The following is a 25942-nucleotide window of genomic DNA, read 5'->3' as shown; positions in this document are numbered from 1 at the left end:
CACCAGGTAATACCACCTGAGAGCCCCTTTCTCCCAGGCCTGGGAGCCTTTCCCTTTAGGCTGCCCGAACTGTATTTTCCTTTTTTTCTCTCCCCACACGAGGTTAGTGCGGGTACATGGGGTTGTGAGGCCAAAGCAAACCCGGGAGCGCCATCTGCAGGTCTCTAGAGGAAGAGACTGACCTTCGGGGCTGGACCCTGCGCCTTCACCCTCCAGCCCAAGGGAACCAGCCTGGCCACCCAAGGAAGAGGGAGTGAGGGCTGGGAGGGAGGAGCCTGGAGGGAGGTGTTTTTTTTGTTTGTTTTTTGTTTTTTTTCCCTCCCAGAAGTTACTCCGCAGGTGGATTAAGCGGATCAGGCTCAGGAGGATCCAGGAAGGGAGTCAAATGTCCAGCCGACTCAGCCCCCTAAGGAGTGGGTGGTTCAGAGTCCTTTGGGGACTGAGCCTGGCTGGATCCCCGTCGGAGGATTAAGGGCACTCTGAACACCTGGGTGCAGGAGGCCCAGTAGGAGTCTCCTGGCTGAGTGGGGCGGGTGCGTCCCCCATCCTAGCTGCTGCCTGGGCACTCGCCAGCGGGACAGCGGCGCGAGTCTGCGGCTCTTTCACGGGTGCCAGGGTCTGCAGTCAGGGGCCAGAGGCGCCTCAAGACCGAGCAGCAAGAGCGGAGCTCGGGCTTCCCTGAGCCGCCCTTTCGCAGACCCAGGGAAGCGGGGGGAGGGAGCGAAGGAGGGAGAGAGAGTTAAAACATCAGCTGAAGTGCCAAGATGATTTATGAGACGAGGGAAAATATTTCATAAAGATCTCCCGGATATTCTGTACTTAACCAGTTAGGAGACAAAGGGCTTCTCCTGCCTGGTGCGTACCAGCGGACCCGAGCGAGTGCGGACGAGGGCTGCGGAGGCTGGGCCAGCGGCTCTGGCAGGAGCGGGACCAGGCCCAGCGCGCTGCGCCTCCTGCGCTACCTCGGGATCCGTCAGGCTGGCAGCGGGCGGCGCTCAGCCTCGTTCGCAGCCTCTTCTCCCCAGCCGGGGAGAGCAAAGCTCGTCTCCCGCGTCCTCTGCCGCCAGCGCCCAGTCGCTCCGCACTGTCTCCCCTCCCCAAGCCCTTCTCCCAGGCCACCCGAGGGTCCAGAAGCCAAGTCCCCGGGCTCTCCCACCGTCCGTTGGGTCCCACTGAGGCAGGTGGGTCCTTGCTGGAGGTCTCCATCCAGCTCCATCCTAAACCGAGCGTTCTGGGCTGCCCAGACTCTGATGGCCAAGGGGAAGAGGGAAGCCCTGCGCGCAGTCGCGCCTGGGATGAGAGAGGACAAACTGCCGGGCACTTTGCCCTGGAATGAGAATTGGGGGTGCGTGGGTGGGGAGGTACCTCAGGAGGGAAAGGCGAAAGGGAAGGACCAGAGAGAAGAAGGAAGAATCAGGAAGGAACGGAAGGGAACTCAGAGCTGAGAGGAGGGGGTTAAGGCTAGGGATGCGGACCGGGGTCCGGGCCGCGTGGCCCACGCGGGCACTGGCCCGTGGATGGCAGGGCTGGGTGAGTTGGGACTGCGAGCCTGGCTTCCGAGAGCGGCGCGCTCCGGGGCACTCTGTCGTTGCCTGAATATTCATTAGACTGGCCGCTCTTTATCCTTATCTAACGTTTATCTTATCGGCGAGTTTCGTTTCTCAGTGCAGTTTTAATCCCGGGCTCCCCTTTCCCCTCCCCCTGGCCCGCTCCCCTCCCTCCCTCTTCCTTCGCCCACTGCTCCCTCCCTCCCTCCCGTTTCCCCCTCCCCTCCCCTCCCCTCGCCGGCACCGGAGTGACAGGCGCGGGGCCCTCCTCGCCGAAGCTCGGGGCTCCGGCGCTGGCGAATCACAGAGTGGTGGAATCTATTGCCTTTGTCTGACAAGTCATCCATCTCCCAGCGCGGGGAGGAGGAGGGGGTCTGGAGGGGGCTTTGCAGCTTTTAGAGAGACACACACCGGGAGCCGAGGCTCCAGTCTCCGGCCGAGTCTTCTCGCAGCCGCAACCCACCTGGGGCCAGCCCAGTGCTGCCGGCGCTGCTCGGCTCCCTCCCTCCCTCCCGGCCCTTCGGCCGCGGCGGCGAGCGCCTGCCTTTTCCGGAGGCGGGGGCCCGGCTCGCGCTCTCCCCTCCCGGAGGCGCCCGTTCGGACATCCCGAGGATTGCTACTTCTCTGCCAACTTCGCCAACTCACCGGCACTTGGAGCGGCCCGGCTCCCCGCCCGGCGCCCTCGGGCCGCCCCCGCTCCTCGCCCTCTCCGACCGCCGCCTCTCGGATGACCGGGTTCCAGGGGAGCTGAGCGAGCCGCCTCCCCCGCCCAGCCTCAGCCCTGGCCTCAGCTGCCGCGCGCGCCATGCGCCCCCAGATCCCCCCGGCCCGGCCCGCCGCCCTGGGGCCGCTCTGCTGACCGCCCAGCCCCGCGCCCCGACGGTGGGAAGTTGCGGTCGCTGCGGGTGCGAGATCCGATCCGCCCGGGAAGCGTCCCCGCGGGGAGCACAACGCGGCGTCCCCCGCCCGCCCCGCCGCAGCCGGGCGCCCGTTCACCTCCCCCCACCCCAACGTCCCTCCCTTTTCTCCTCAAGTCCTGAAGTTGAGTTTGAGAGGCGACACGGCGGCGGCGGCCGCGCTGCTCCCGCTCCTCTGCCTCCCCATGGATATGCACTGCAAAGCAGACCCCTTCTCCGCGATGCACCGTGAGTACCGGCGCCCGGCTCCTGTCCCAGCTCGGGGCTCCCCGTCCTAACCCTCTCCCGTCCAGTCCTGGCGCGGCCCTGGCCCCCTGCACTCAGGTCCCATCTTGGAGACTGCGCTGGCTTCTCCAGGCCCCCCCTTTCGTTCTTCCTCTTCCCCTCATTTTCCAGTGTTTCTAAAGCCTCCAGTTTCTCTCTTCTGCCTTAGGTCACCAATACTTCTCCCTCTACCTGCCTTCCTACCTTCCCTCGTGCCCATCACCTGTCTTCCTTTCTTCCACCTGCTCCTTCTTAGGTCATCGATCCACAGCCCCTGGCCCTGGCTCCAGCCATCCTACGCCCTGGTCACCCTCTTGCCCTGGGCTGGGAGACTAAATTGGCAGGCAGTTTTGAGGGGTTTGAGTTGTGTTGTTTTCTCTGTTCTCTCCCTCTCCCTCTCCCTCTCTCCCTCTACCCTCGCTTTCTCCCTCTCTCTCTCTCTGCCTCCCCCACCCTCCATTCATCTCTACCTTTCTCAAACTTAGAGTGTGCTTGTCCAGGTGGAGACCCCTAGCATGGGCAGCTTCCGTGTCAGGGCAATCAGGCAGAAGAGTGTGGGGTTGGGTGCCCCCATCTGACCCTCAGCTCCCAGCATCTCCAGGCCCTGGCAGCCCAGCCAGGGCTTGGTGTGAGCTGGTTTGTAATACTCCCTCTTCTTTTCTTTCCTACTTCCTTCCCCTCTTCTTCTCCTTCCCCTGCTCTTCTCCTTCAGTTGGGAGTCTGAGATTGGCAGGATGTGGTGGTCATCTTTCTCCACCTCTCCCTGGGAGATGCTCTAAAAACAAAGAGGGGTTCCAAGGAGAAATCGAAGTCAGGAAGAGATGGAGTAGAGGAGCCTGCCAGGCAGCCCCTGGGCAGAGCCAAGCTCTGCTTGCAGTTCTGGAGGCGCCTTGCCGGCCTTCCACTCCCTGGTGAAAATGGTCCTGCCAGTGACCTGGCTGGTGGGTAGTCAAAGAGGGGGAAAACGAGGGGGAAAGAACAAAAGGAAGGCAAACGCCAAAGCTGGGGAGAAGGGAAAGAGAAATTTTTTAAAAGGGGAAGAAAATAAAAGAAAGAAAACAGAAAGGATGTTATAGGGGAAAGAGAAGGGGAGAAAAAATGAAAAAATAGGAAAGAGGGAATTATTTTAATGAAATTTGAATTTATCTAATTCATGTCATATGTCTTTAGCTTGGAGAACAATTCAGAGGTTGGTTTTTTTTTGTTGTTTTTTTTTTAGACAAATGGATTCTAAATAGAGAACTTCTCCTCCTCTGTAGATTAATAATTAAGGATGATTTGTAACTTTTCACAGGGAAACTTTTTTAGACCTGGCTTGGATCGGTGCTCCAGACAAGAGAGCCGAGGAGGAAGAGCTCTGTTTTTCTCTTAAGCATATAATTAGCATTACAGGGGGAGCTTTAAAAAAAAATACTCCTGGGGTAAAATATATTTTCCTAAATAATTTCCAAGTACAGGTAATCCAAGTCAGGGGCCTCGGGCCGCCACGGGTCTCCGTGAGCTGAGCCCGAAATCCTGTCTCCTTTTCGGAGCGAGTGGAACCGGGTCGACACGCCGGCTTCGCCTAGCCCGCCGGCCTCCCTGCCCCGCCGCCTCTGCTCTCGCTCTTCTCTCGGGCAGATTCCGCGGGGGATTTGCCGAGTCCCAGCCGCCCACTGGGTGTCACTTTGAAACCCAAAGTGGGGCAAGGCGAGCTGAAGGTGGTCGGAGGAAGGGAGAGACGGCGGCGCGGGCGGGCGGGCTGGCCAGCAAGCCGGAGCAGCCTGAGTCCGCGCGGGCGGCAGTGGCGCATTCCAGGCCCGACTCAGCGGCGACTCCCGGCGCTGGACCCCTGTCGTGCCCCCTTTCCCGTCCCCTTTCCTTAGATTGGGGACGAGGGGCCGGGCCTGGAGCCCGGGGAGGCTGAATTATTCATCTTTAATCTGCCCGCAGCTGCCGCCTTTTCATACCGGTAACGCGAGTTCTCCCGGGGCCTAAATTATTGATGGTCGGGGTTTGGAGGGAGGGGAGGGGTGAGGAGTGGGGCTAGAGGTAGGGAGAGTAGCGGGAATGTGAGGCAAAAATAAGAGGTTCTAGCCTCCCCCAGCCTCCAGATCTGAAGCCTCTCCCCAGGGGTTTTACCGGCCCTTGCTCTCGGTACCCCCAGAAGGGGACGGGAAAGAAATGAGCAGAGCGCAGATGTTCCCGCTTTCTCCGAAAGCCGCCTGAGGCTAGCAGGGCAGGGGCTGTAGGTTGCCGGCCAGGTCAGGCTGGCCGCTAGAACTCTCTGTGCTTGGATTGCTCAGTAACTGCAGCTGTGGGTTGATCGCTCTGGGTGCAGGATTTCTAGACTGCTGTAGGCCAGGGAGAATGGGGCGCCGCGCAGCGTCCTCAGGCCTGGCATCCGGTGACCACTTGGGCTCCGAGGTTGGGGGCCCCAAGCTGGAGTCGGAATGGAGACCCAGCGCCCTCCTCCTGGCCAGGAGAGCAAACGCCCTTGCTTCGCGGTGTCCTGGGAGGCTGCCGAGGTCTAAGAGGTCAGAGGGATGGGAGCCGGCTCTGGCAGGCAGCACAGGGTGCCCCGTGAGCCCTCAGCCCGTCTGGGCAACCTGCACCAGGCTACCTAGGGGAAGCAGTGGGTCCCAAGCCTGGCTCAAGGCGGCAGGCAGACAAGCCCCGGCAGCCTGCGTTCTCTGGCTGCTGCCGAACCGAGCGCGGCGCGGCCCTCCGCTGCCTCCCTGGCTCTGAGCGCAGCAGACTCTGGACCCCTGCGTCTTCAGCCTTCCCTCCTCCACCTGGCTTTCTTTGAACTTTAGACCCTAGGGAGACAAGTGGGAAATATGGCCCCCAAATATCTAAAGATAGAAAACATAAAGGAAAGGAAAAATCCTGATCAAAACCCAGAATAAAACAAAAACACAGGGAAAGAGGCATGAACACTCTAACTCTGATTTAAAATAGATACAAGAGGTAAGGAGCAAAAGGAGGGAGTCAGACACTTAGTCCCTCTCTGTGCTCAGAGCCCTTTTGTACTGGGTCAACTGGTCCCAGACCCCCAAAATCATCTGCCTCCAAGCCCTAGCACACACCAACGACTCTCCCTTGCTTGCGGCTCAGGCGGGATCTCACCTGGCCCTGCTTCTGCTCTCTGCTCGGCTCCTCTTTTCCTCTCCTACATTCTTTCCTGCCGGCATCAATTTCCCCCCTGCCCTCTTTCTTCTCACCCTGCTTCTCCGTTCCTTCCCTCACTTTCTCCCTCGAGAGGTACTGGTCTTAGAGCCATGTTCTTCCCAGCTCTCTGCCCTGCGTCTGCGTTTCCGCGTCTCTACGGCCAATGGGTTTCAATCCCCAATCCCCCGTGTTGTGCTTGGCAGCAGACCACTGTTCTGCCGCAAGTCCCAGATCATGCCCCTCCACCCTGCCTGCTCCCTTCGCACAGCCTGGGCCTTGGACCCTGACTAATGGCCGGTCCCTGCTGTGTGTGGGGTGTTGTGTTTTTTTCTTGTCTCTCCCCAGCAGGGCACGGGGGTGTGAACCAGCTCGGGGGGGTGTTTGTGAACGGCCGGCCCCTGCCCGACGTGGTGAGGCAGCGCATCGTGGAGCTGGCCCACCAGGGTGTGCGGCCCTGCGACATATCCCGGCAGCTGCGGGTCAGCCACGGCTGTGTCAGCAAAATCCTGGGCAGGTGAGGGCCTCAGAGCTGCCCCTGGGAGAAGCCTTGCCTCCTTATCCCGCGGCCCTGGGTCTCCAGACCAAGGACTTGGCTAAAAGTCCAGGATGCCAGTGGGGGTATCTAGATACTCTGGAGTATCTAGAGAGCTGCTCCTTTTGGAGAGGGCGCTTAGGTGGTGGCCATGGCCCCAGGAGCGAGGATAGAGCAGGGTCATTCAGCTCCTGCCCAGCTTCAGGGTTCTCGTGAGGAGGCTGCCAGATACCAGACTTCAGAAAGGGAGGGACTCCTCTTCAAGCAGAGTTAATGCAGACTTGCGGGGGGTGGGGGTTGTCGGAGGAACAGGGTGGGGAGCGTAAATGGGTCCCCAAGAGGAAAGAAAAAATCAGCATTGGGGAGGGGACAGTTCTCACCCGGGCTCTGTGTTCAGTAGGAAAGGGCTAGAGGTGGTGGCTCAGCCCTGGTGGGCCTGAAGGCCTGGAAGCGGCTGCCTCCTCTTCTTTCCAAATGCAAGGCTGGGCTTTCAGACTCCCAGGGGCACCTATCCCCGCTGGTGTGCTCGCAGCCCCCGGCATGACTGTCTTCCTGGAGGGAGTGTCCCTGTCGTCCTCCCCCGCATCCTGCGGCCCATCCCTCGCCCTAGCCAAGCGCCCTCCGGAAGCTGGCTCAGCCATGCTGAGTCTTTGCCCTCCACGCTGCTGCCTCGGGTGGGAGAGTGGTGCTGCCGCCGCGGCCGGCCGCAGCCGCCCTGGAGCCTGCAGCCTCCCTGCCCCTGCCACGGCCTGTTCTCGCTGACCCCGCCGGCCTTCCCGGCGCAGGTACTATGAGACCGGCAGCATCAAGCCCGGAGTGATCGGAGGCTCCAAGCCCAAAGTGGCGACGCCCAAAGTGGTGGACAAGATTGCTGAATACAAGCGGCAGAACCCAACAATGTTCGCCTGGGAGATCCGAGACCGGCTCCTGGCCGAGGGCATCTGCGACAATGACACGGTGCCCAGCGTCTCTTCCATCAACAGGTGAGCAAACCACCCCGGACTGCAAGGTGGGACTCCAGCTCCCAGCTCCTGCCCATCAGGGCGTCTCCCAGCTTGCAGTCTCGTTCTTTCCCTAGCTTCTGCCCTTGCTCCAGGCTCCCAGTCCCCGAAGTCCTTTGGGCAGGGAGAGGAGACCTGGAAGGCAGAGAGAGACAGACAGAGCTGTCTCCAGCTCAGGGCTGGGTATTCCCTGCCAGGCTTCTCCCGCCGGCGTCCTGGAAATGAATCCAAGTGTTTGTGGTAATTAAGACTCCAAGATTACGTGCCTCGGTATCTAGAGACAATCACAGCCCACAGCCGAAGCCTTTAAAATGACCAGTGTCTATTCATTGCTTCCAAACAGACTTCCCTTTCTAAAGGCATGCTCCTTTCCCCAGGGGCAGCCGCCTGTCCTGGCTGCCCCACCCTCCCTGCCAACTCCCACAAAGCTTGCCTCCCAGGAGCCCAGGCCTTGCTAGCCAGCTCGCACAAATTTCCGGCCTACGAGCACGAGTATCCAGGCCTGCAGAGCAAACGCCGGCCACCAGCCAGCAATTGGCAGGGAGTAGGGAAGCTGGACAAGGAGTGGGACACCAGGAGGGCAGGGAGAGAGCTCTGGACCCCAAGGCTCAACTTTAGGATGCTTAGGGCCAGGGATAAGTCTGCACCGATGACAGGCTCAGGCACATGGGCCAACATCGGCTGGAGTCATCGAGACCTGTAGTTGCACAGGATAGTCTCCCAATCCCCAAGCCACTCCAGCATGCTCTCTGGGAGAGTACACATGTGTGTTCCACGTGTGTATACCGTGCCAGTGTGCAAATGGGCCTGTGCTGGGTACAACACGTACAAGGAGCAGTGGGATGCAAGCACCCAGGAGGGCTTCCACATCACAGAACTGTGCAGTGTGACCTCACCAGAGACCCTGTACAAGTTCCAGACAGCTTGGCCAGCCTTTCAACTACTGCCCCCCATTTTAAGACAGAGTCCCAAATGAGAAGAAGGCTGAGGGTTTCTTACCCTTGTTATTCTTTGTATTCTTCATAGATTCATTGTCAGGACAACTAATAATTCAGATGGTGACTTTTTCTGAAACTGGCATCACATATCAAGGTTTTTTTTTTTTAATATTTTGCAAATGATATGGAATTATCCCAAATCATCCTGAAAACAGCAGGTAAAATTAGCTGGTAGAATGTACCTTGGCTAAAGAAGATTCCCTCTGCCACACTCGTGCTGTAACGTACTGCGCGGCGACCCCAGAAATTATCCCAGTGTGTGCCATATGTATTAAAATGGTTATTCAGTTATGAACAGGGTAACATAATACTGATCAGCTAATTATACACCCTCCGAAAACCCTCCAGCTCCCGGGGCCTGGCTCGCTAGGTACTGAAAAGCATAGCGGTTTGACATTCAGACACCTTGGAAGGAGCTGGAGAAAGACTCTGGGTGGTTTGGGAGAGGAATGTGTCTTTTTGCATTTAAAAGCCAGAGGAGGCTGGGGAAGCTTTGGGGCTGGGGCAGGATTGGTGGGTTAGGAACGGGCTTGGGACAAAGCATTTGTTTTCGGAGCCATCTGGAGACTCAGCCTCTCGGCTGTCTGCTGGTCCCGGGAGTGAGTTGGAACGGAGATCTTGGGAGGAGAGCTGCCTGCTGAGGAGCGATGTTGCTGGGGCTGGGAGCTGGTGTACTGGGGGACATTCAAGAGAAATGCTTGTTGTCAGTGATAGGATTTGCAAGCCTTTGGAGGAACCCGAGACATGCACAGTTAAGGCAGTTTGCTTTTCTTGATGGGTGGAGGATTGGAGCAATCAAGGCACTTCTGACGGCAGCATCCCTCACCTACCACCCCGTCTAGAACCCCGTCCCTCCTCTCCCCAACATATACCTTCACTGGCTGAGATGCTTTGAGAAGCTGGCTTATGCAGGAGTTTGGGGATGCTCCCATTCTGAAAAGCCACAGAAAGCAGGGAACAGGTGACCCCAGGATCAAGCTCAGAAGCCTGGGGGTGCACTCCCCAGCACCGGGGCAAAGTAGAGGGGTGGGTTGAGAGTAGGAAAAGAATGGCCTCAGCTTGGTAGTGCTGACAGCTGCAGGATCTGCACTGCGTGGAGCCCCACCACCTGAGGGGCACCGAGGCTTCCTTTGGGTGTGTAGAAATAGCTATCTGTGGGCAGGTGTTGCTGGAGATGGAGAGGGAGTGGGAGGAGAGGAACGGGGAATACACCGGCAGCATGGGCAGCCAGCCCTGGGTCTGCGGTTAGGCTTCCCGGCTTGCTTTGTCGACAAGGAGCAGTCAGGGTAGTGTTGATTTCACTTTGGGACAGAATCCTACCATGGTTCCAGTTTGGGAAAGAATTCTGAGGGCTTCCCAGTGTGCTGCTGAGTTGGGGCTGGAGGGATGCATCTAGGCCCCCATGTCCTCCACTTCATCCCTGTAGGTGTTTTGCTCTAAAGGGGGAAAGGTTTATCTGAGATTTGTTGTTTCACCCTGAAACCTGATAAAGGCGGGATGTTTCTTCCTGTGTTGGTGGTATCAGGAACTTTGTAAATTTTCACTCACTATAGGAAGACCCTGGAGACTTTCCTCTGTGCAGAAAGTGTGGTGCATCGGGGAACGGGTGGTTCTCGAGTTTAGGGCCTTCCTGTTGGTGAGGTACCCACTTGTCTTTGGTATTTTATAACCGTTGTGAGTGTGTGCATGTGCCGGTGGTTGGCAAGAAAGGAAGTCCACACATGCTCAGCCTCCTGAGCCAAATTGTGAGTTTTTTTTTTCATCTTCTCCTTCCCAAAACAGATGTTGTCGCCGCACTTGAAATATGCTGTTATGGTTATAAACGAAATTGCTTTTCATGCTTTAAAATTGGTTTTGGTTTTCTCTGATCCTGTCGCGATAAAGGCTTGGACGTTCCATCCATATACTCCACTGGCAAATCCTCAGAGAAATACCTCTCTGAGTCAGTGGAGTAGGTCAGGGAGGCCTCCCAAACCCACTCCTGCCCCCCAGAGACCACTGTCAAAAATCCAGAGGGTTGACAGGATTGCTTAGCACGTGGAATTTCTGTGACTCCGTCTCGATATTGGGTTACTGATCACTAAGCATGGAGTTGCCAGCTCCTCAGCTTATACACGGCCGCTGTAGAGGGCGGATGTTTATAAACAGGTTACTTGAGACTAAAACCTGGTGTGGGGAATGGCCTAGAGGGGGGAAGAGATGGAGGGGGATCCATGCTACTGAAGGGGGGAAAAGTCGCCTAGTTATATCGCTGAGCAATTGACTGGGCAGGAAGGATCTTCCTGATTATATGCCAAAGTCTTCTGATTTGGCTATTGCTCTGGGCAGAGAATACAGCTCCTTTGAAAGAATAGGCACAAACTCCAGGTAGAGTATAGGGTTACCAAGGATCCCCTGAGGGTGTTTCTTGGAACGAGCTGACAAAAAGGCCGTTGCTCTCTTAACTTTTCCAGCCTGCACTACACTCTTGGGATCAGGGCCTTCCCTGCCCCTAGATCTTTGGAGTGGGCTCTTCCAGAGTCCATTTCTCACTGATCACCTGCTACCCACACTTTCTCTCAGCCTGTTTGGCTCCAAGTGAGCACGTTCCCTGGCTTCAAGGCCACAGCCCCAGTGCTGCGCAAGGGTTCCATCCTGTGTCATTCGTAGGCCTCATCAGAGGTCTGGCAGTGGGGTGACCGTAGTGGGCCAGCTGTTCCTTGGAAGACCTATCCAAAAAAGCTGGGAATGCTGAAGACATGTTCAGGGCTGGAGTTTGTGTCTCTTTCTCTGAAACTCAGGTTTTAGAACATTGCACATTTGACTCGTAGACTCTTAGACCTTGCTTGGCATGAATCTGGGCCAGAAGAGCAGCTTTACCTGCCACATCTCTATGCCCTTGTAGCTATTTGGTGGTCAGGGCTGTTGGTCTCATGGCAAAGAGCCAAGGCAAGTTGGTGGGCTAAGAAGAAGACTTCTGGGGCACCTGGGTGGCTCAGTCGGTTAAGCATCTGCCTTCAGCTCAGGTCATGATCCCAGGGTTCTGGGATCGAGCCCCGCATCAGGCTCCTTGCTCTCAGTGGGGAGCCTGCTTCTCCCCTGCCTGCCGTTCCCCCTGCTTGTGCTTGCTCTCTCGCTCTCGCTTTCTCTGTGTCAAATAAATAAATAAAATCTTAAAAAAAAAAAAAAGAAAGAAAGAAAGAAAAAGAAGACTTCTGTCCTCAGAGGAGTGGGAGAAATAAGGACAGAGAACTTGCCTTCTGTGGCCCGGGGCCTACCACCCTGGGGTCACAAAGAGCAAACAAATATGCCAATTTCTGTCTGAGAAGCCTTGCTCACTTATCCTTCCCCAGAGAGGGCTCTCCTCCTGCGGAGATCACCAATCATTGGACTAACATGTGAAATAGGTACAGCTGTTGATCTTATTTCTTAAAATGAGCTGAAGCTGTCCTCCTGAAAAGCCATTTTTGTTCCCTTAGTTACTTTAGACTTCTTGGCCCGCCGTCGTATGGGTCTGTTTCCCTCATCAGCTGGCTCAGAGCGGGTGTTCAGGCCACTAAATGGCCTTCAGGTGAGAGCAATGGCCGGTTGCCCTGAGTTCTTACCTCAGCTGCCAACTCTGGGGAAGAGAAAGACAGGAGGTGCTGTCCCTAATGAAAACTCCAGGTAGGTTTTGGAGGGCAATGCAAAGCAGAAAAGAGAGGGAAACTCCTCCTAACTAACTAAATAGTGTCCCAACTATTTTGAGAACTCGATAAAACAATCACATCAAATATGAAGAGGCATAAATCTTGTGTCTGCACAGGTAACCTACTCAATTGCTTTTATTATCGTTCAGGCTGCCTCCATTTATTACCGTCCACAGCCTGGGCAAAGGAGGTTGCGTGGAGGGTGGTCTCCAGTGCAATCCTACACCCTGAGAGGCAACAATCAGCCCATAGAGCCAGGGATTTCGATGGGAGCTCGGGAAGGGCCCATCTGTCTGCATGAAAACCAATCAATAACTCTGTAACCAGAGCCCTTGTCACAGGGAAATGGACAACACAACAGTTCAATACAGGGGCCACAGGGGGAATTAGCCAGTGGAGATGGGGCCAGGCAGGAACAGCCCCTGGAGAAGGGAAACAGGGTACCTGGAGAAAGGAAGGTTGGGGAGGGAGTGGCGCTGTGTGTATATTGGCAGATGGGGCGAATGATTGTGCAGAGTAGATCCAGGGAATGGATCTACGGTTGGAACTGGTGTGAGAGGAAACAGTTGGGAAACGGGCTTATTCTGGTGCATGCGAGAGAGTGTGGTTGTATTATGTGATGGTATGTGCTTGTAGACTAGAACATTATGGCTTCCAGAGAAAGAGTAGCCATGGTAGAAACTGGTGCAGAAGATGAATCTCCCCCTCCCCCCAACACCACCAAGAGCCTGCATCTGAAGAGGGCCTTGTCATGAGCCCACCTGGGAGAGGGGTCCTGCTTCCCCATCTTGTCAGCAGGACTGATGAAGGAACGCCCTAAGCCAAGGGCCCCATTTTCTGCTCCCGGCTTCCTAGGTCTCCAGCTCTGGCTACTCTGTAATTTCCCCTCTTAGTTCTCAGGTCTGTCCTTAGTCCCTCCTTGTTGCTACCTGGAGTTGGAGGTCTCATAGCAAGAGGAAACGATGTATATGTATTTCTTTTTCACTTTTTGTTCTTTCTTTTTTAAAGACTGATTTATTTATTTTAGAGAGAGAGAGTGCACGCACGTGCCAGAGTGAGCGTACAGGGGAAGGGGCAGAGGGAGAAGGAAAGAATCCCGAGCAGACTCCCTGCTGAGCCCGAAGTGGAGCGGGTGGGGCTCCATCTCATGACTCTGAGATCATGACCTGAGCCGAAAAATCAAGAGTCTAACGCTTAACCGACTGGGCCCTCCAGGCACCCCTTCACTTCCTGCTCTTTTAAAGAGTGCAGTAAAGGGTTCTAACCTGGCCTGCCACTTGTCTGAATCCCTGCTGTTTCCCCACACGCCCCAAGCCAGGTGTCCAGAGTTCAGATTCCTGCAAGGGAGGCAGTTACAGGTATAGCTATGGCCAGTGCAGCTCACCTATAGCCATGTGGGTGAGTCTAGAAAGGAGATCGGGGCCGCTGACAGATCTGAGGCGTGGGAACCAGTATCTCACAACCAATGCCCAAATCACAAGTGAAGTAAACAGAGGAGAAATGAAATCGCATTGGGTTGATCAGTCTACCAGGAAACCATGGGGTTGAATGTTTTCCTCCCGTTGAACCTGTTGTTTTGGTGCTGGCAAGGTGCAGCTTGAACATGGTTCACAATGGTTTCTAGGCATAGCGGTTGACATGCTCAGTGTGTATGGATCTGTATGTGTATGCGTGTGCCATCCTGTGTCTGCTCTTTGGTAAAAGGGCTCCAAGGCCAAGAGGAAAGGGAGGAAGTTCCAAAGAATGTGTCCCGCACTCACAGACAAAGGCTGGACACCTTGTCCTTGGCCCAATAGGTCAATCAGTGAGGTAGTCATTGGGCCATTGGGTGATAATAGGGCTCAGCTGAAGATTCTTTGTTTCACAATTTGGGCAAACTGAGGTCAAATTTTCCTTCAATCTTTACTTGCGCTGTAACACTCCATGGTCCTGTTAGCCCCCCAAAAGCAGGGCCTGGCTACAGTGATGTCACCTTCATATTGGAGAGCTGTGAGTTCAGCTGTCCATCCTCACTTAGACACTCATTCAGTTCTAGCCCAGTCAGCAAGACTAGTTAGGGACCAACTGTATAAGCAGCTAAAAAGATGCTCTTCCCAGTGGGCCTCTTTGCTGTAGAGTTCTGGTGCAGAGGCCCACCAAGGGGTGCAGGTCCCTCTAGCAGGAGGTGCGGTGGCAGCTTGGGGACAGTCATTGACAGAGCTCTCCCAAGGTCCAGGTCCCGGGCCCAGCCGCCACGTCCTTCCCCAGTAACCCAGGTGCCAGTGAAATAAGGAAGAGGCTTTTTGTGAGAAACACGTAACTGGGGACTGGAGAGGCCTTGGAGACCAGGCAGGGCATGAAGGCACAGGCAGATGCCTGGGGCCTCCAGGGAGGGCCAGGCCTAGGGGAGCTGTTGGGGGTGGGAAGTAAGAGGAGAGTGACGTGGCCCTGGAGGAGAAGGAGCAAGGCCTCGTGCAGTTCTCCGTGGGTAGGAGAAGAAGGTATATAGGAGGGAGGGAGGGAGATGGGAGAGGCCTTGGAGCCAGGTTCCTCTCGTAGCTCATCCTCAGCAACTACAAAAATAACTGGACTCTTTCTTTTGGTTTTTGAGAGATAATATGATAAGAAGATATTTTGTGTTTTTCACATGAGAGTGAGAAACTGAGAGTCGTCAGCATTCTAGAGAGGTCAGGTTTATTGTAGGGATGTGGAGGGAGGAAAGTAGAGCTGCAGGAGCTAGGATGGAGCTGGTGAGAGCTGGACCAAAGGGCTGGGGTATGCGGGCCCAGCCTAGAGGCAGGAAGATTTGGGTTTTGAAAACTCTGTGCTGGCCAAAGAAAACACAGCTTCAGGTCTGATTCAGTCCATGGGCCCTGGTCTGCAGCCCCAGAGCTGTGTAACCAGACTTGGCTTCTCTTCTCTGCTTCCGACCAGAGCGCTCACAGGGCAGGTGCAAGGGTGAGGGTGATGTTTCCTGAGCCCCTTAGTCCAGGAGCCCCTGAGGAAGGTAGGTCGAGGGGAGAGTCCACTCTCTACCGTGAGGACAGGGGAGGGTGAGGCGCGAGTGGGAGGGGAGGGCGGAAGTCAGAAGGAGGGCTCAAGAGTGAGAAAGGAGGTGGGGAGCCTGAGGGGTGAAAGAGAGAGGCCTCGGAACTGGCTTGGCCAGATGAGAACGGAGCGCATGGCCAGAGTACAAAGCAGGGAGCTCTGAAAGCTTGAAAAGGGGGTTGGATCCTGTGCAGCTCCGCCAAAGGCCTCTGGTGGTGCTTGGAGGTGGTCGGATGGAGCCTGAGCTCTGGGCAGCTGGTAGACCAGGCTGAGGGTGACTTCAGGGAGCTCAGAAGGTGGTAAAGGAGAAAAGGGGAGGCCAGCCAGGAAGGACAAAGGTGGCGGGCAAAGGAAGTGGCATGGGAGGTCAAGTCGTGGCCACCTGCACCACAAGGCAGGCTGGCCCTGGCTGTGGGGCTACTGCACTGTACTTGCCGCAGCCTGGTCGCCAGCAGAAGGGAGAGTGGGAGAGAGGCCAAGAGGAAGGGAGGGAGGTCTTCGCTTCCTAGGTGTTCCAGACTCAAGGCCCTCCACCCGGGAGCCTCTGGTCACTCTGCTCTGGACTTCTTCTCTTGCCTGCCTGCAGCCCTGCCTGAACTTCTCTGCAGTGAGCTCACTCTGCTGCCATTCAGGGGCAGAGGAAGCCAGAGGGACGCCACAGGCAACGCCTGGAGGGAGAAGCAGAAAGGCTGCAAGACAGGGCAGCAGGCTGCAAGGGGACCTGCACCCACCTTGTAGACACAGTAAGGTCAAGAAATCAGAGAGGAAGCCCTCAGAGGTCGGGGAGAGAAGGGAGGAGGGCAGGAAAGGAGGACAGCAGTGGCCGCAGAGCTGGAGCACCTGGGAGCAAGCCCTGAGGCAGCTTCCCCCCTCCCCCGCCCTTGGCCCCAGGGTCTTTTCTGGACTGGTGGAGGAAGCTGCAGGAAACCAGGGGCCTTGTAGGCAGTATCTGGCTTGACAGGCCACAGAGATGGTCAAGGAGGAGACCCTCATTCTGCCCCTTATCTTGTGACTTTCCATTTAATTCTAGAGGGCAAGATGGTCCTTGCCTACATGTCCTGTGTCATATGGAGAGAACTTGGTGATTCTGCGTTGAGGGCCTCTGTGTGTCTCTGTTTTGGAAAGAGCCTGAGAACTTTGGAAAGAACATGTGGTATCTAACTGAGCCTAACATTCGTGTCCTGGGAAGCTGTCTAAATGGTCCTGGTATTCCAGGGAGCTCTTAAAAGGAGTCAGTCTTGTCAAACAGGGGGCTGGTGGTTTGTTATTCAGAGAGTTTCCAGCTGAAGGGACTGTTTGGTCTCAGAATGAAAGTTTCTGCCATCGTTTGGGCGGCGACCTGTCTATTTGGGATGTTAGCAAATGTTATCTGGCAAGCGTGGGTTGAATGGACGATAGATCTCCCAATGGGTTGACGAGTGGGGGTCCGGTCAGGTACAAAGGGTCCCGGCACACGTAGTCTGTGTGCACACACGTGTGCATTTTCTCTGCTAGAGGTGAGGGTGTACAGTGGCACGTGATGGCCAGGTCAAGGGTGTGTAACACGGCTACCAGGAGTACTTGGTTTGTGTCTGTCGAGGTCCTCAAAGGGCGTGTGCATTTAGGTAGGGACACAGGTCAAGCTGTTTATCTCCTTTTATCATCTGCAGAGAGGATACCTCCCCTTCCTCCCCCCCTCCCGCCCCGTCACTTACCTTTTTCCTTCCTCTCTCTCCTCCTCCTCAGGGTAGCTGGTTTGGGTTAGGAGGCCAATCTCAGTAAACTCTAATTGAAGAGAGAAGAGAATTTGATGAGATAAGGAAGGCCATCCTTCCTCTGGGGACCAATAGAGGTTTCACGTTCCCCTACTCCGCTCGGCTTCTCTAGGGAGCTGACACCAGGGCAGGCGGCCTCCCCACAGACTGTGACTGTCTGGCCTCTGGGAGAGCCAGAGGAAATGACTGGGGTCAGGACTTGGGTTCCCTTCCCAGTCACCATGGGTCTGGATGGAGGGACAGTCTGATGGAGCCCCCGACGAGACAGGCAAAAGGGGTAGAAGAGAGATGGCCCAAGACAGGAGGAGAGAAGTGAGAGGCCAGAAGTGACGGAGACAGGCCAGCTCCAGCTAAAGCCTGTTTTTTGGTCCACAGAAGTGGACTGAGTATGTGTGTTGGGAAGGGAGGTCTTTTTTTTTTTTTAATTAGGGAAGAGGCTCTGAAGCCTTTTGGCCAGTCTGCTGGGCTGAGCACTCAGCTCTTTGCAGAGGGTACAGCCCTGGTTCGGTCCAGCTCCCCGTAGAAATGGTGGCCACCCCTCACTCTTACACCCCCTGCCCTCCCGCCCCAGCACGTATGCATTCCCCTCTTCCCCCTCCCTTTACTCCCCTTAACTTGGCCCTGAGGATCAGGTAGTTCCTGACCCCAGGGAGGCAGCCTGGAGACTCCTTAGGAGATTGACCTCCCAGGGTGGGTACAAAAAAAGTTGAGAGAAATTCATTTCATGGCCAGTGACTGCTTAGAAAAGGCGATTCCAGCATACGAATGTGATAAATGTTAACTGAGCATTAATCGCATTAAAGAGGGCCCTATAAACTTTTCATTTCTAATTAAATTCGTCCAGTGATGCTGCCCAAGCGAGTACTCTGGGCCTTTGTTTATGTGGAAAATTAAAATGCAAATACAATGGGATTTATTTCCAGGAGTGGAGTGATGGGCTGGCCCCTCTGGCTACTGGTCTCCAGGCCTCTCTGGCCAGGTAACTGCTTCTTTGGAAGTGCCATCCCCCCTTGGGACACATTCTGGTGTGAAGGGAGAGGACAGAGTTCAAGGTCAACTAGAGTTAGAGATGAGGAGAGGGTGTGGAAAAAATTGAAGAGAGGGGGAAAAAAGACAGTAGATGACCCAGAAATCTAAGAAGGCATTGCCCTGCCCCCCTCGCCCCCTCCACTTCCAACTCATATCTCTAAGAGAAGAGATCCCCCAAATCTCGCTTGTGAGTAATGTCACCACAAGCTTCCGCTGCAGCTCGGGGATGAAGGGTGAGCGTGGGAGGGAGAATTTGGAGGAATCAGCCCTGCCACGCATATGTGGACCTCCGCCTAAAAGAACCGACTGGTCATCCACAGGGAGGGCCCTGGATTTATCTCCAGCAGTTTGAGGGGCGGCTGCAGTCCACACCATGCTTTCACTGATCTCTTCCTGCCGGCGCCAAGCGGCATTGACACAGGGCGGCGGAGCGGAGAGGCGCACACCGAGGGCGCCCGCAGCCTTCCCGTGTGTGGGGAGAGCCGGGCGCTCATGAGAATAAACAAATGTCCCTTGCAGGGAGTCCTTCGGTGCCGTGATGCCTTTGATAAAAAGCAGTAACCCTAAATACTGTTGAATAGAACGATCTAAAGTTCCTATTTACCAAAACACAAATTAAGTCGAGTGGAGAGCAAACATGGGTCAGAAAAACCATGTGGGTAGATCAGTGGGGACACTGAAGGATCGCCGTGCTGCTCTATGGATAAGGAAGTTGTAAACAGCATTAAAATGTAGAGAGGGAAAGAAAATGGAAGTGGAGACATGATAAAAAGCAGAGCACTAAATCACAAATAGGGGTACATGTACAAGGTCACAAACCAGATTCATGCCAAGTGTTGCAAGATCTACAGCTTGGTCTGACCACACATGGAGATACTCTGCGCATGGGCATGCGGGCGTCCGGAGAGCGGATAGAGGCTGTGTCAGCATGAGGAGGGTGGACTTGGTTGTAACCTGGGCCCTCTCTGTCGGACAGTGGGACTGACCCATCAGCTCCACCGTGCAGGGATCTGATTGGGTCCGGTTCTGCAGACAGCCAAGGAAATAGCCTTAGGAGGTTTTTAAAGGTGTTTGAGCACATAAGTCTCCTGTGAGCTGGATCCATGTTCTAATGGATCTCCAAGGCCGCAACCCATTCCCAGATGGAGTCTGCTTGACTAGTTTTGTTAAATAACTTGCTACCCCTGTTCTCTTTAGTCTGTTTTATTCTGGGTTATTTTTATCCTTTTCAGCGTTCACTTATGTCTCTTAGAAATGCATGAGCACTTGCTGACAAACAGGTAAATGTGACAGCTCCCAAACATCTGGATGAAAACCAAACCTTTAGGCAATCATCTATGAGGGTTGTCAATAGGATGCCAAATATCTGGTGATGTAGAGTCATCTACATAATTGATCAGATTTCCAGTTTTTATCCAGGCATCGACACTCATTTTCACTTCACTGGTGTCGCATTTCATTGGGAAACACCTGTTTTCAGAGGAAAATATTCTAGGTGACAAAGTGTAGAGGTTAGGAAGCATCTTTGATGCATTTGGGTCTGGTTTCTGGCTTAAAAGGAGGCTGGTCTTGACTTGAAAGTCAGGTGGAGAGCTGGTGCTTAGAGAGTTTAGTATCTGAACAAGCACAGCAGGTGGATGCTTTCCGTGGAAAGTTGGTTGGGAGGGCAAGTCACTTCGTCTAAATGAGGGTAAGCTGTCCGGTAGGCCTGGCTTCCATAGGGAATCCACTTTGCCATCTTAAAGGAGAGTATTGGGTTCTTAGAAGGCATGGTCTTTCATTCACGTATACTTTCATTTCTCCATTCAGAAAACCTTTGCTGAGCCCCTGCTATCTGCCAGGCAAGTCACACAAACCTACGTAACCCAGAAAATGTAAGAAAGTGGGCTCTGGGAGAGATCGCTGGAGTTTGAGGCAACTTCCAGACCTACTGGCTACGTGGTTATAGATAAATCTCATCTCCTCTCTGGACCTCGGTTTCTTCACCGAGGTGAAGATAACCATATAAGGTTCTCGTGAGGGTTACATGAGTTAATCCATGTAAACCTGCTTAGCATTGCACCTGGCACATATCAAGTGCTCAATAAATGTTAGTTATTTTCAGAGCAGTCATAGTCATAATGTGTCTATTTCTTGCTATGTGTCTATGTCAATGTGTGTGACTTCTGGCTTGTGTGTGCATCAACAGTGACCTCTTTTAAATAAAAAAGCTTGAGCTGAAAGGATATTCTGTGAAAAGAAATGTGTATCATGAATGCCAGTGAGAATTACGGTCCACTATGAGCCCAGCCGGATTTAGGAAGGGGCCTGTTCCATGTGTGTGCAGGAAAAAAAGCCCATGATGAGTCAGTTATCTGACCATTGAACAGAATTAGTCAGATAATTGCCTCCTTTGTGCACTTTGTTTGAGAGCCCAGCCTCTGTGTGTGTGTGTGTGTGTGTGTGTATAAACTTCTTATGCCTGCATACTCCTTCTCTGGAATGAACCTACTAGTGTTTGAGGAGTTGAAGGTTGGCATTTTCTGGGCTTCATGGCATTTTCATGGGTTGTGGTGCTTTGCATTTTGTCTTTTTTTTTTTAAAGATAAAATGAAACAGTAACGGGGAAAAAATCCTTATTTGATGGGTTTGAAGGGTTCCTCTGATTCTTAAATGTCATAGAGGGAAGAGAAGGAAGGTAAACAGGAAGAGGAAGGGAAGAGAGGAGAGAAAGTAAAGATAAAAGATAGGAGAGGGGGAAGTAAGCAGATATTTGACAGGTTCAAACCAATCTGTCTGCTATTGTCCCACATTTCTGTATGTTCCAGGGAAGCATAGGAGGTTGATTATCATTGCAGTTATTTTCACTGTTAAGGGTTAAAAGATTTTAAGGAGAAAATTTAGGAGAAGAATTTTACTTTGGGCTTGACGTATTAAGTGCAATGGCTCAAAGTAACTGGAAAACTACAGATTCTACTTACTCTGTGCTCAAAGGAGCAAAGATGAAAACTAAGGTTTTCCAAACTCACGATGATGTGTTCTGGCTCCCCATCTTTATGGGAAGGCCCGTGGACTGAGGCCAAGGCCCAATCCCATTCTTGCCTATAGCTCTCCCTGCCCCTTTGGCCTGGGTAGGTAGCCAAGTTCAGCTCAATGGACTTTCTTAAGATCCACACCCAAATGCCTTAATATTCACTGATCTGATTTCTTTCTTACCCCTTCCTTATTTCCCAACTTGACCCCTAGATTTCACTATTCCTTGTTTATACCTATTGCCTGACAAAGGTTCTGAGTTTTTAAATTAGAAAGTAAATCTTTTAAATGAGCTAAATTTGAATCCCGAGAACTCAATTATCCTTGGATTTTTTTCATAACTGTAAAATGTTTAAGGGCCACCATTTTCCTTTCTGCCTATTCATCCTCACAGGGCTGGATGCAACCTCGGTATGGAGATGGGCAGTGGTGAAATCTATCATCCCCCAGCCCCTGCCCCTGTCCAAATGGACCAGAAGGCCAAGGAGGGAACTAGCCCCTGCCTCCATGCTGCCTGACTGACCATACACACACCTCTACTCATCTTAGGGTTTAATGTATGTTAGCACACGTGTGGACATGCTTGTACACATGCATAGCCAATCTTATGGCTGCTTTACTTGGTAAGCCCTTATATTCATTATGATAGTAGCTAACAAGTGCTTACTATAGTAGAAATCATTATAAGCATGTTGCATGTATTAATTGATTTAAGCCTCGTAAACAACCCCATAGGGCTTTATAGGATTGTTTATAGATGAGGTAACTGGGGTACAGTGACGTTAAATAACTTACTCAGGTCACAGGCTAAGCAGCAGAACTAGGATTTGAACCCAGGCAATACTGGCTCTAAAACCTATGTGCTCATCTAGCGCTCTATACTACATATTACCTTTCCATCAGAGGAAGGGCATGCATCTACGGTCTCTTGTGGGGCTCCGTATATCTTTCAGTCTCATGCCCTGTGATGTAGTGAGACATTTCCTGACAAGCTCAGAACAAAGGCCCTGCGCCCTGGTAGAAAGTCACGCCTAGTAGGTATTCTGTACTCTTCTTTGGTGTGTGCGTGTGGCCCTGAGTGCAGGCCACTGTTGAGCCACATCATCTGGGGATGCTGGGAAGGAAGAAGGTGCTGATGGCCAGAGTCAGAGAGATAGTGGATTGGGGAACTAGAGTTCATGCTGGACTTGGATTCACGTTCATTGGAATCAGTGAGTTTACTCCCACCCATCCTCCTCTTGCCGCATCAGGGATCCAATAGGCATTGAGTCTGGCTTAGGGCTTTGACGCATTAGGCAGATGTAGGGAGGGTGGCACCAGGATCTCTGTCAGAAGTGTTCCATAGATCAGGGACAGCTGGCTTCCAACAGAACAGAACTGTGCATTTGGTCATTGAGAAGAGATTTGTCCCATATCTCTAGAATCTTCCTTCTGGAAAGCAGCAATGCAAATGAACCTAGCTGGAGGAAGCTAAAAAAGCTAAAGGATGGGCCCTCACACCCACCTCCCACAACCACACCGAGAAAGCAATTACTGAATCCTACACCACCACCCAGATCCAACATCATTACTCAACCCACATCACCAAGGAGACACCCATTAACCTAATCTCTGAGACATACATTACAAAAAAAAAAGATGCTGATATGATCAACGAACACAATAATTCAAAGCAGAAACACAGACATTGCTGCTAAACAATACTCAAATTCCTCCAGCTCAGTGTTACACAAAGTGCAGTCACCTCAATACAATATCACAAAACACCAGGTAACAAACCTTAAACCAGCTGCAGGAATGCATCGGGGCACAATGCAATACAATGTACACCCAACACAATTCAAACTCTCCAGCCCACAGGCACGCCCATACACAAAGGCTGCAATCATGTGGCCACCAGAGCAATAGCAAACACGGGTCGGGCATGCCCAGAGATGGGGCACTCAGTACAGCTCCCAGCCCCTCTGCACGCCCAGCAGAAAACGGTCACAGCCACAGCCTCCCCAAGCTCAGTGCACTCCTGATCCCCCGGCCCAGCGCAGCCTGCCAGCAAGCAGCGGCACCATCCCGTTTCTCCAGCAGGTGGATGTGTCCAGACCATCACCTTCAATAAGGCCTCCAGGCTCTGGTTGCTAGTAAGAGAATAAACTGTCCCCTGAGCCTGCTTCCTGAGACAGGACAAATCAGCTCTATCCTGGCTGGGGTTTAATAAGACTTTGCTGTTACTGAAAATGACAGAGCTCCAGGGGTGGAGGGAAAGGTGGGGGTGGGCCGGGAGGGGGGGCTCACCGAGCTGGGTGCAGGAATTCCCCCTTCCTCCACCAAGCCCTGCCTTCTGTGGCCATTCCAGAGCCGAAGCCCTCTTGCTGGGTGTTCACTGAGTATCGATTCAGTCTGCAAGCAATTTTAATATTTCTTCAGGGACTTTCCAGCAACAGCACAAGTCATTAATTCACCCTCCCAAATTGCTTATTCAATAGCAGGAACATGGCTCCTGAATAAAGTCCCAGAATTTATGTGACTCGCACGAGTCAGGAGGTCAAACAACTGTTATGGAGCGAAGTTAAAAATCCAAATAAAATATTGACACTTTTTTGGGGAGGGGGAGGTGGAGGGGGGGGGAAGTAAAGGTATTTAAAATAGGTTTTTGTTGCAATGCCCCCAGGATAAAGAATGGAAGGAGACTGAAGACAAGTTGGAGTTTATAAAATCAATGGAATTTATTGCACATCTACTTGGCATTTAATAATTCTCTCATTTCCACATCGCCCCCGCCCCGTCCTAGCCATAGACAGAAAGATACACAGGTGTGTACAAGTGCACGTTTATCCACATCAATACCAGTGCATGGACCAGTATAAAAACACAGCTGGGATGTGAGAATCTCAGACACTCTGGGAAGGGACCAGTGCAGTGTGACCATGGCTTACGTATTTGACAGAAATAGGCATAACTGGGACAAAAATTTGTGAAGTAGGTTCTGATAAATATATCCAGTATTATAACTGGTGGATCAATGCATTAGAGCCGACATGAATATAAAGATACACTAATCATATTAGTAGTTTCTAGAAACATAGAAACACTTTTGTGTGCACACTCATGTACATGATTTGGAAACTAAATAGATAAATAGAGAGAATTTGGAAACTCTACACCCAAAACCTACCAGTGCATATAAAATACTGAAACCATAGCCACTTAACCTAAAATTGTGGTTTGTTTGTAACATGGACGTGCTGTTCATCAGATGCAGGGGAGAGGCTAAGCATGTTTAGAATGGCTGGTATATGCAATTTCTGCACATTGTCTACACATACATTTGCTCGGTTGTCCAGATCATAAACGAGAAAAGACTATGCCCAAATAGTTAGTAAACACAGATAACTATTAGTATAGAAATTTCCAGAAGAGGTAATATGGTTCAACCTGTAGACATTGGAGTCCCAGGCCTGTACCCAAAGTCTGGCTCCAGTGTTATTAAGCACGTGACCTTAGGCAAATTGCTCAGGCCACTCTGTTGTCTCCTTGGTATCATAGAGAACATGCCTATTTAATAGAGTCGTAGCTAGGATTTATTTTTTTATTTTTTTAAAGACTTTATTTATTTATTTGAGAGAGAGAGCACAAACCGGGAAGAGAGGCAGAGGGAGAGGGAGAAGCAGGCTCTCCGCTGAGCAGGGAGCCCAACGTGGGGCTCGATCCCAGGACCCTGGGATCATGACCTGAGCCGAAGGCAGCCGATTAACTAACTGAGCCCCCCAGGCGCCCCTCGTAGCTAGGATTTAAATGAGCAAACGCATTTGTCACAATGGCTGTCAGTTAATGAATATGAAATAAGTTCTAATTATTTCCTTTGCTATGATTATATGCAGCTCTTCTGTCCGGGCCCCACCTCTCATAGGTTCTACCATCTGTTCTTGGTATGAGTTATTCTACCCAGCGTGGGTTCTGGAGCCAGGTTCCCCACTTTAAATCCTGGTTCTGCTGCCTAACAGCTGTATGCCCTTGGGTTAGTTACTTAACTTCTCTGAGCCTCGGTTTCCACATCTGTAGAATAGTTAAATTAATCCACGTAAAGTGCTTAGCACAGTGCCTGGTACATAGTGAACATATATTAGCTCACTACATTCCCAAAGATGTTATCCTTATTATTATTAATAATAACATTCGTTTGTTATTCAGCAAATAGTCTTTAAGGGCTAACATTCTGCCAGGCACTATTACTAGGTGCTGGAAATACAATAGTGAGAGAAATGGGTGTGATATCTGCCCTTGTAGAGTTCAGAGTCTAGGGGAGGACTCAATGTGAATTGAATAAGCTAGAAGACAAGCTTTCAGCTCTGTGCTAGACCCTGAGGGGAAGAGGGGTATGGAGAGAAATAGATTGGAAAGCCAGGGTGGAGCCAGATTGGGAAAGATTTTGAAGGCCAGGCTGAGGAATTCTGAATTGATTCTGTTGGTAATAGGAAGCAATTGTAGGGTTTAGCCACATCACATTCTTTCAGGAGACAGAGACTGATGGATTGTTTTCGAATACTGGAGTCACTGGGCAAGAGGTGGGAGGGGCGAGAGGCCAGGAGTTCAGGCCCCACCTCGGCTGCTGGCTGCTGCTCGGGGCACTTGCTCCAGGCTTCCTCCTGCTTGCCTAGGGAGGTGGGCATGCCAGGGAGGGACACGGAGCATGGGCAGGGAGGACTTGGTCCCAGCAGCGAGGCTACTCAGCACCTCTTTCACCATCACATCAGGCAGTCTTCTAGCCTCTGGACCTTCGCAAGCAGGACCGTGGGGTGGACAGCTGGTGGACCCCAGTTCTAGCCCGGAAGCACTGAAAGATGAGGGCAGGGCTGGTGGTGAAAGGAGCTAGTCTGGTCACGCTCTGGGCTTGGCATGCACTGCAGACTGGTTTCCAAATGGTTAGTTAAACACATTGCCCCTTAATTTTTAAACCTATGCATATCTTGAAGTTAAATCAATCCATATGCTTACCATTCATCATATAAACCATCACTATTGCCCCCTTGGGCCAGCCCCATGGCCCAT

The 25942-nt window shown here is 52.8% G+C and overlaps 1 protein-coding gene across 1 annotated transcript in view; it reads left to right on the top strand.

Annotated features, from left to right (window-relative positions):
• The first annotated feature begins 2649 nt into the window (after window positions 1-2649).
• The window catches only part of PAX2 (paired box 2), a 60229-nt gene continuing 36936 nt past the window's right edge, over window positions 2650-25942 (top strand). Inside the window, exons 1-3 of the mRNA XM_081823072.1 lie at window positions 2650-2692; window positions 6227-6392; window positions 7196-7393. Coding sequence (XP_081679198.1) covers window positions 2650-2692; window positions 6227-6392; window positions 7196-7393 — 407 coding nt within the window. The remainder of the gene's footprint in view (window positions 2693-6226; window positions 6393-7195; window positions 7394-25942) is intronic.

This window comes from Leptonychotes weddellii, chromosome 6, assembly GCF_054177405.1.
Source record: "Leptonychotes weddellii isolate Sample4059 chromosome 6, ASM5417740v2, whole genome shotgun sequence".
Taxonomy (NCBI): domain Eukaryota; kingdom Metazoa; phylum Chordata; class Mammalia; order Carnivora; family Phocidae; genus Leptonychotes; species Leptonychotes weddellii.
This window is presented reverse-complemented; position numbering and strand designations above follow the sequence as displayed.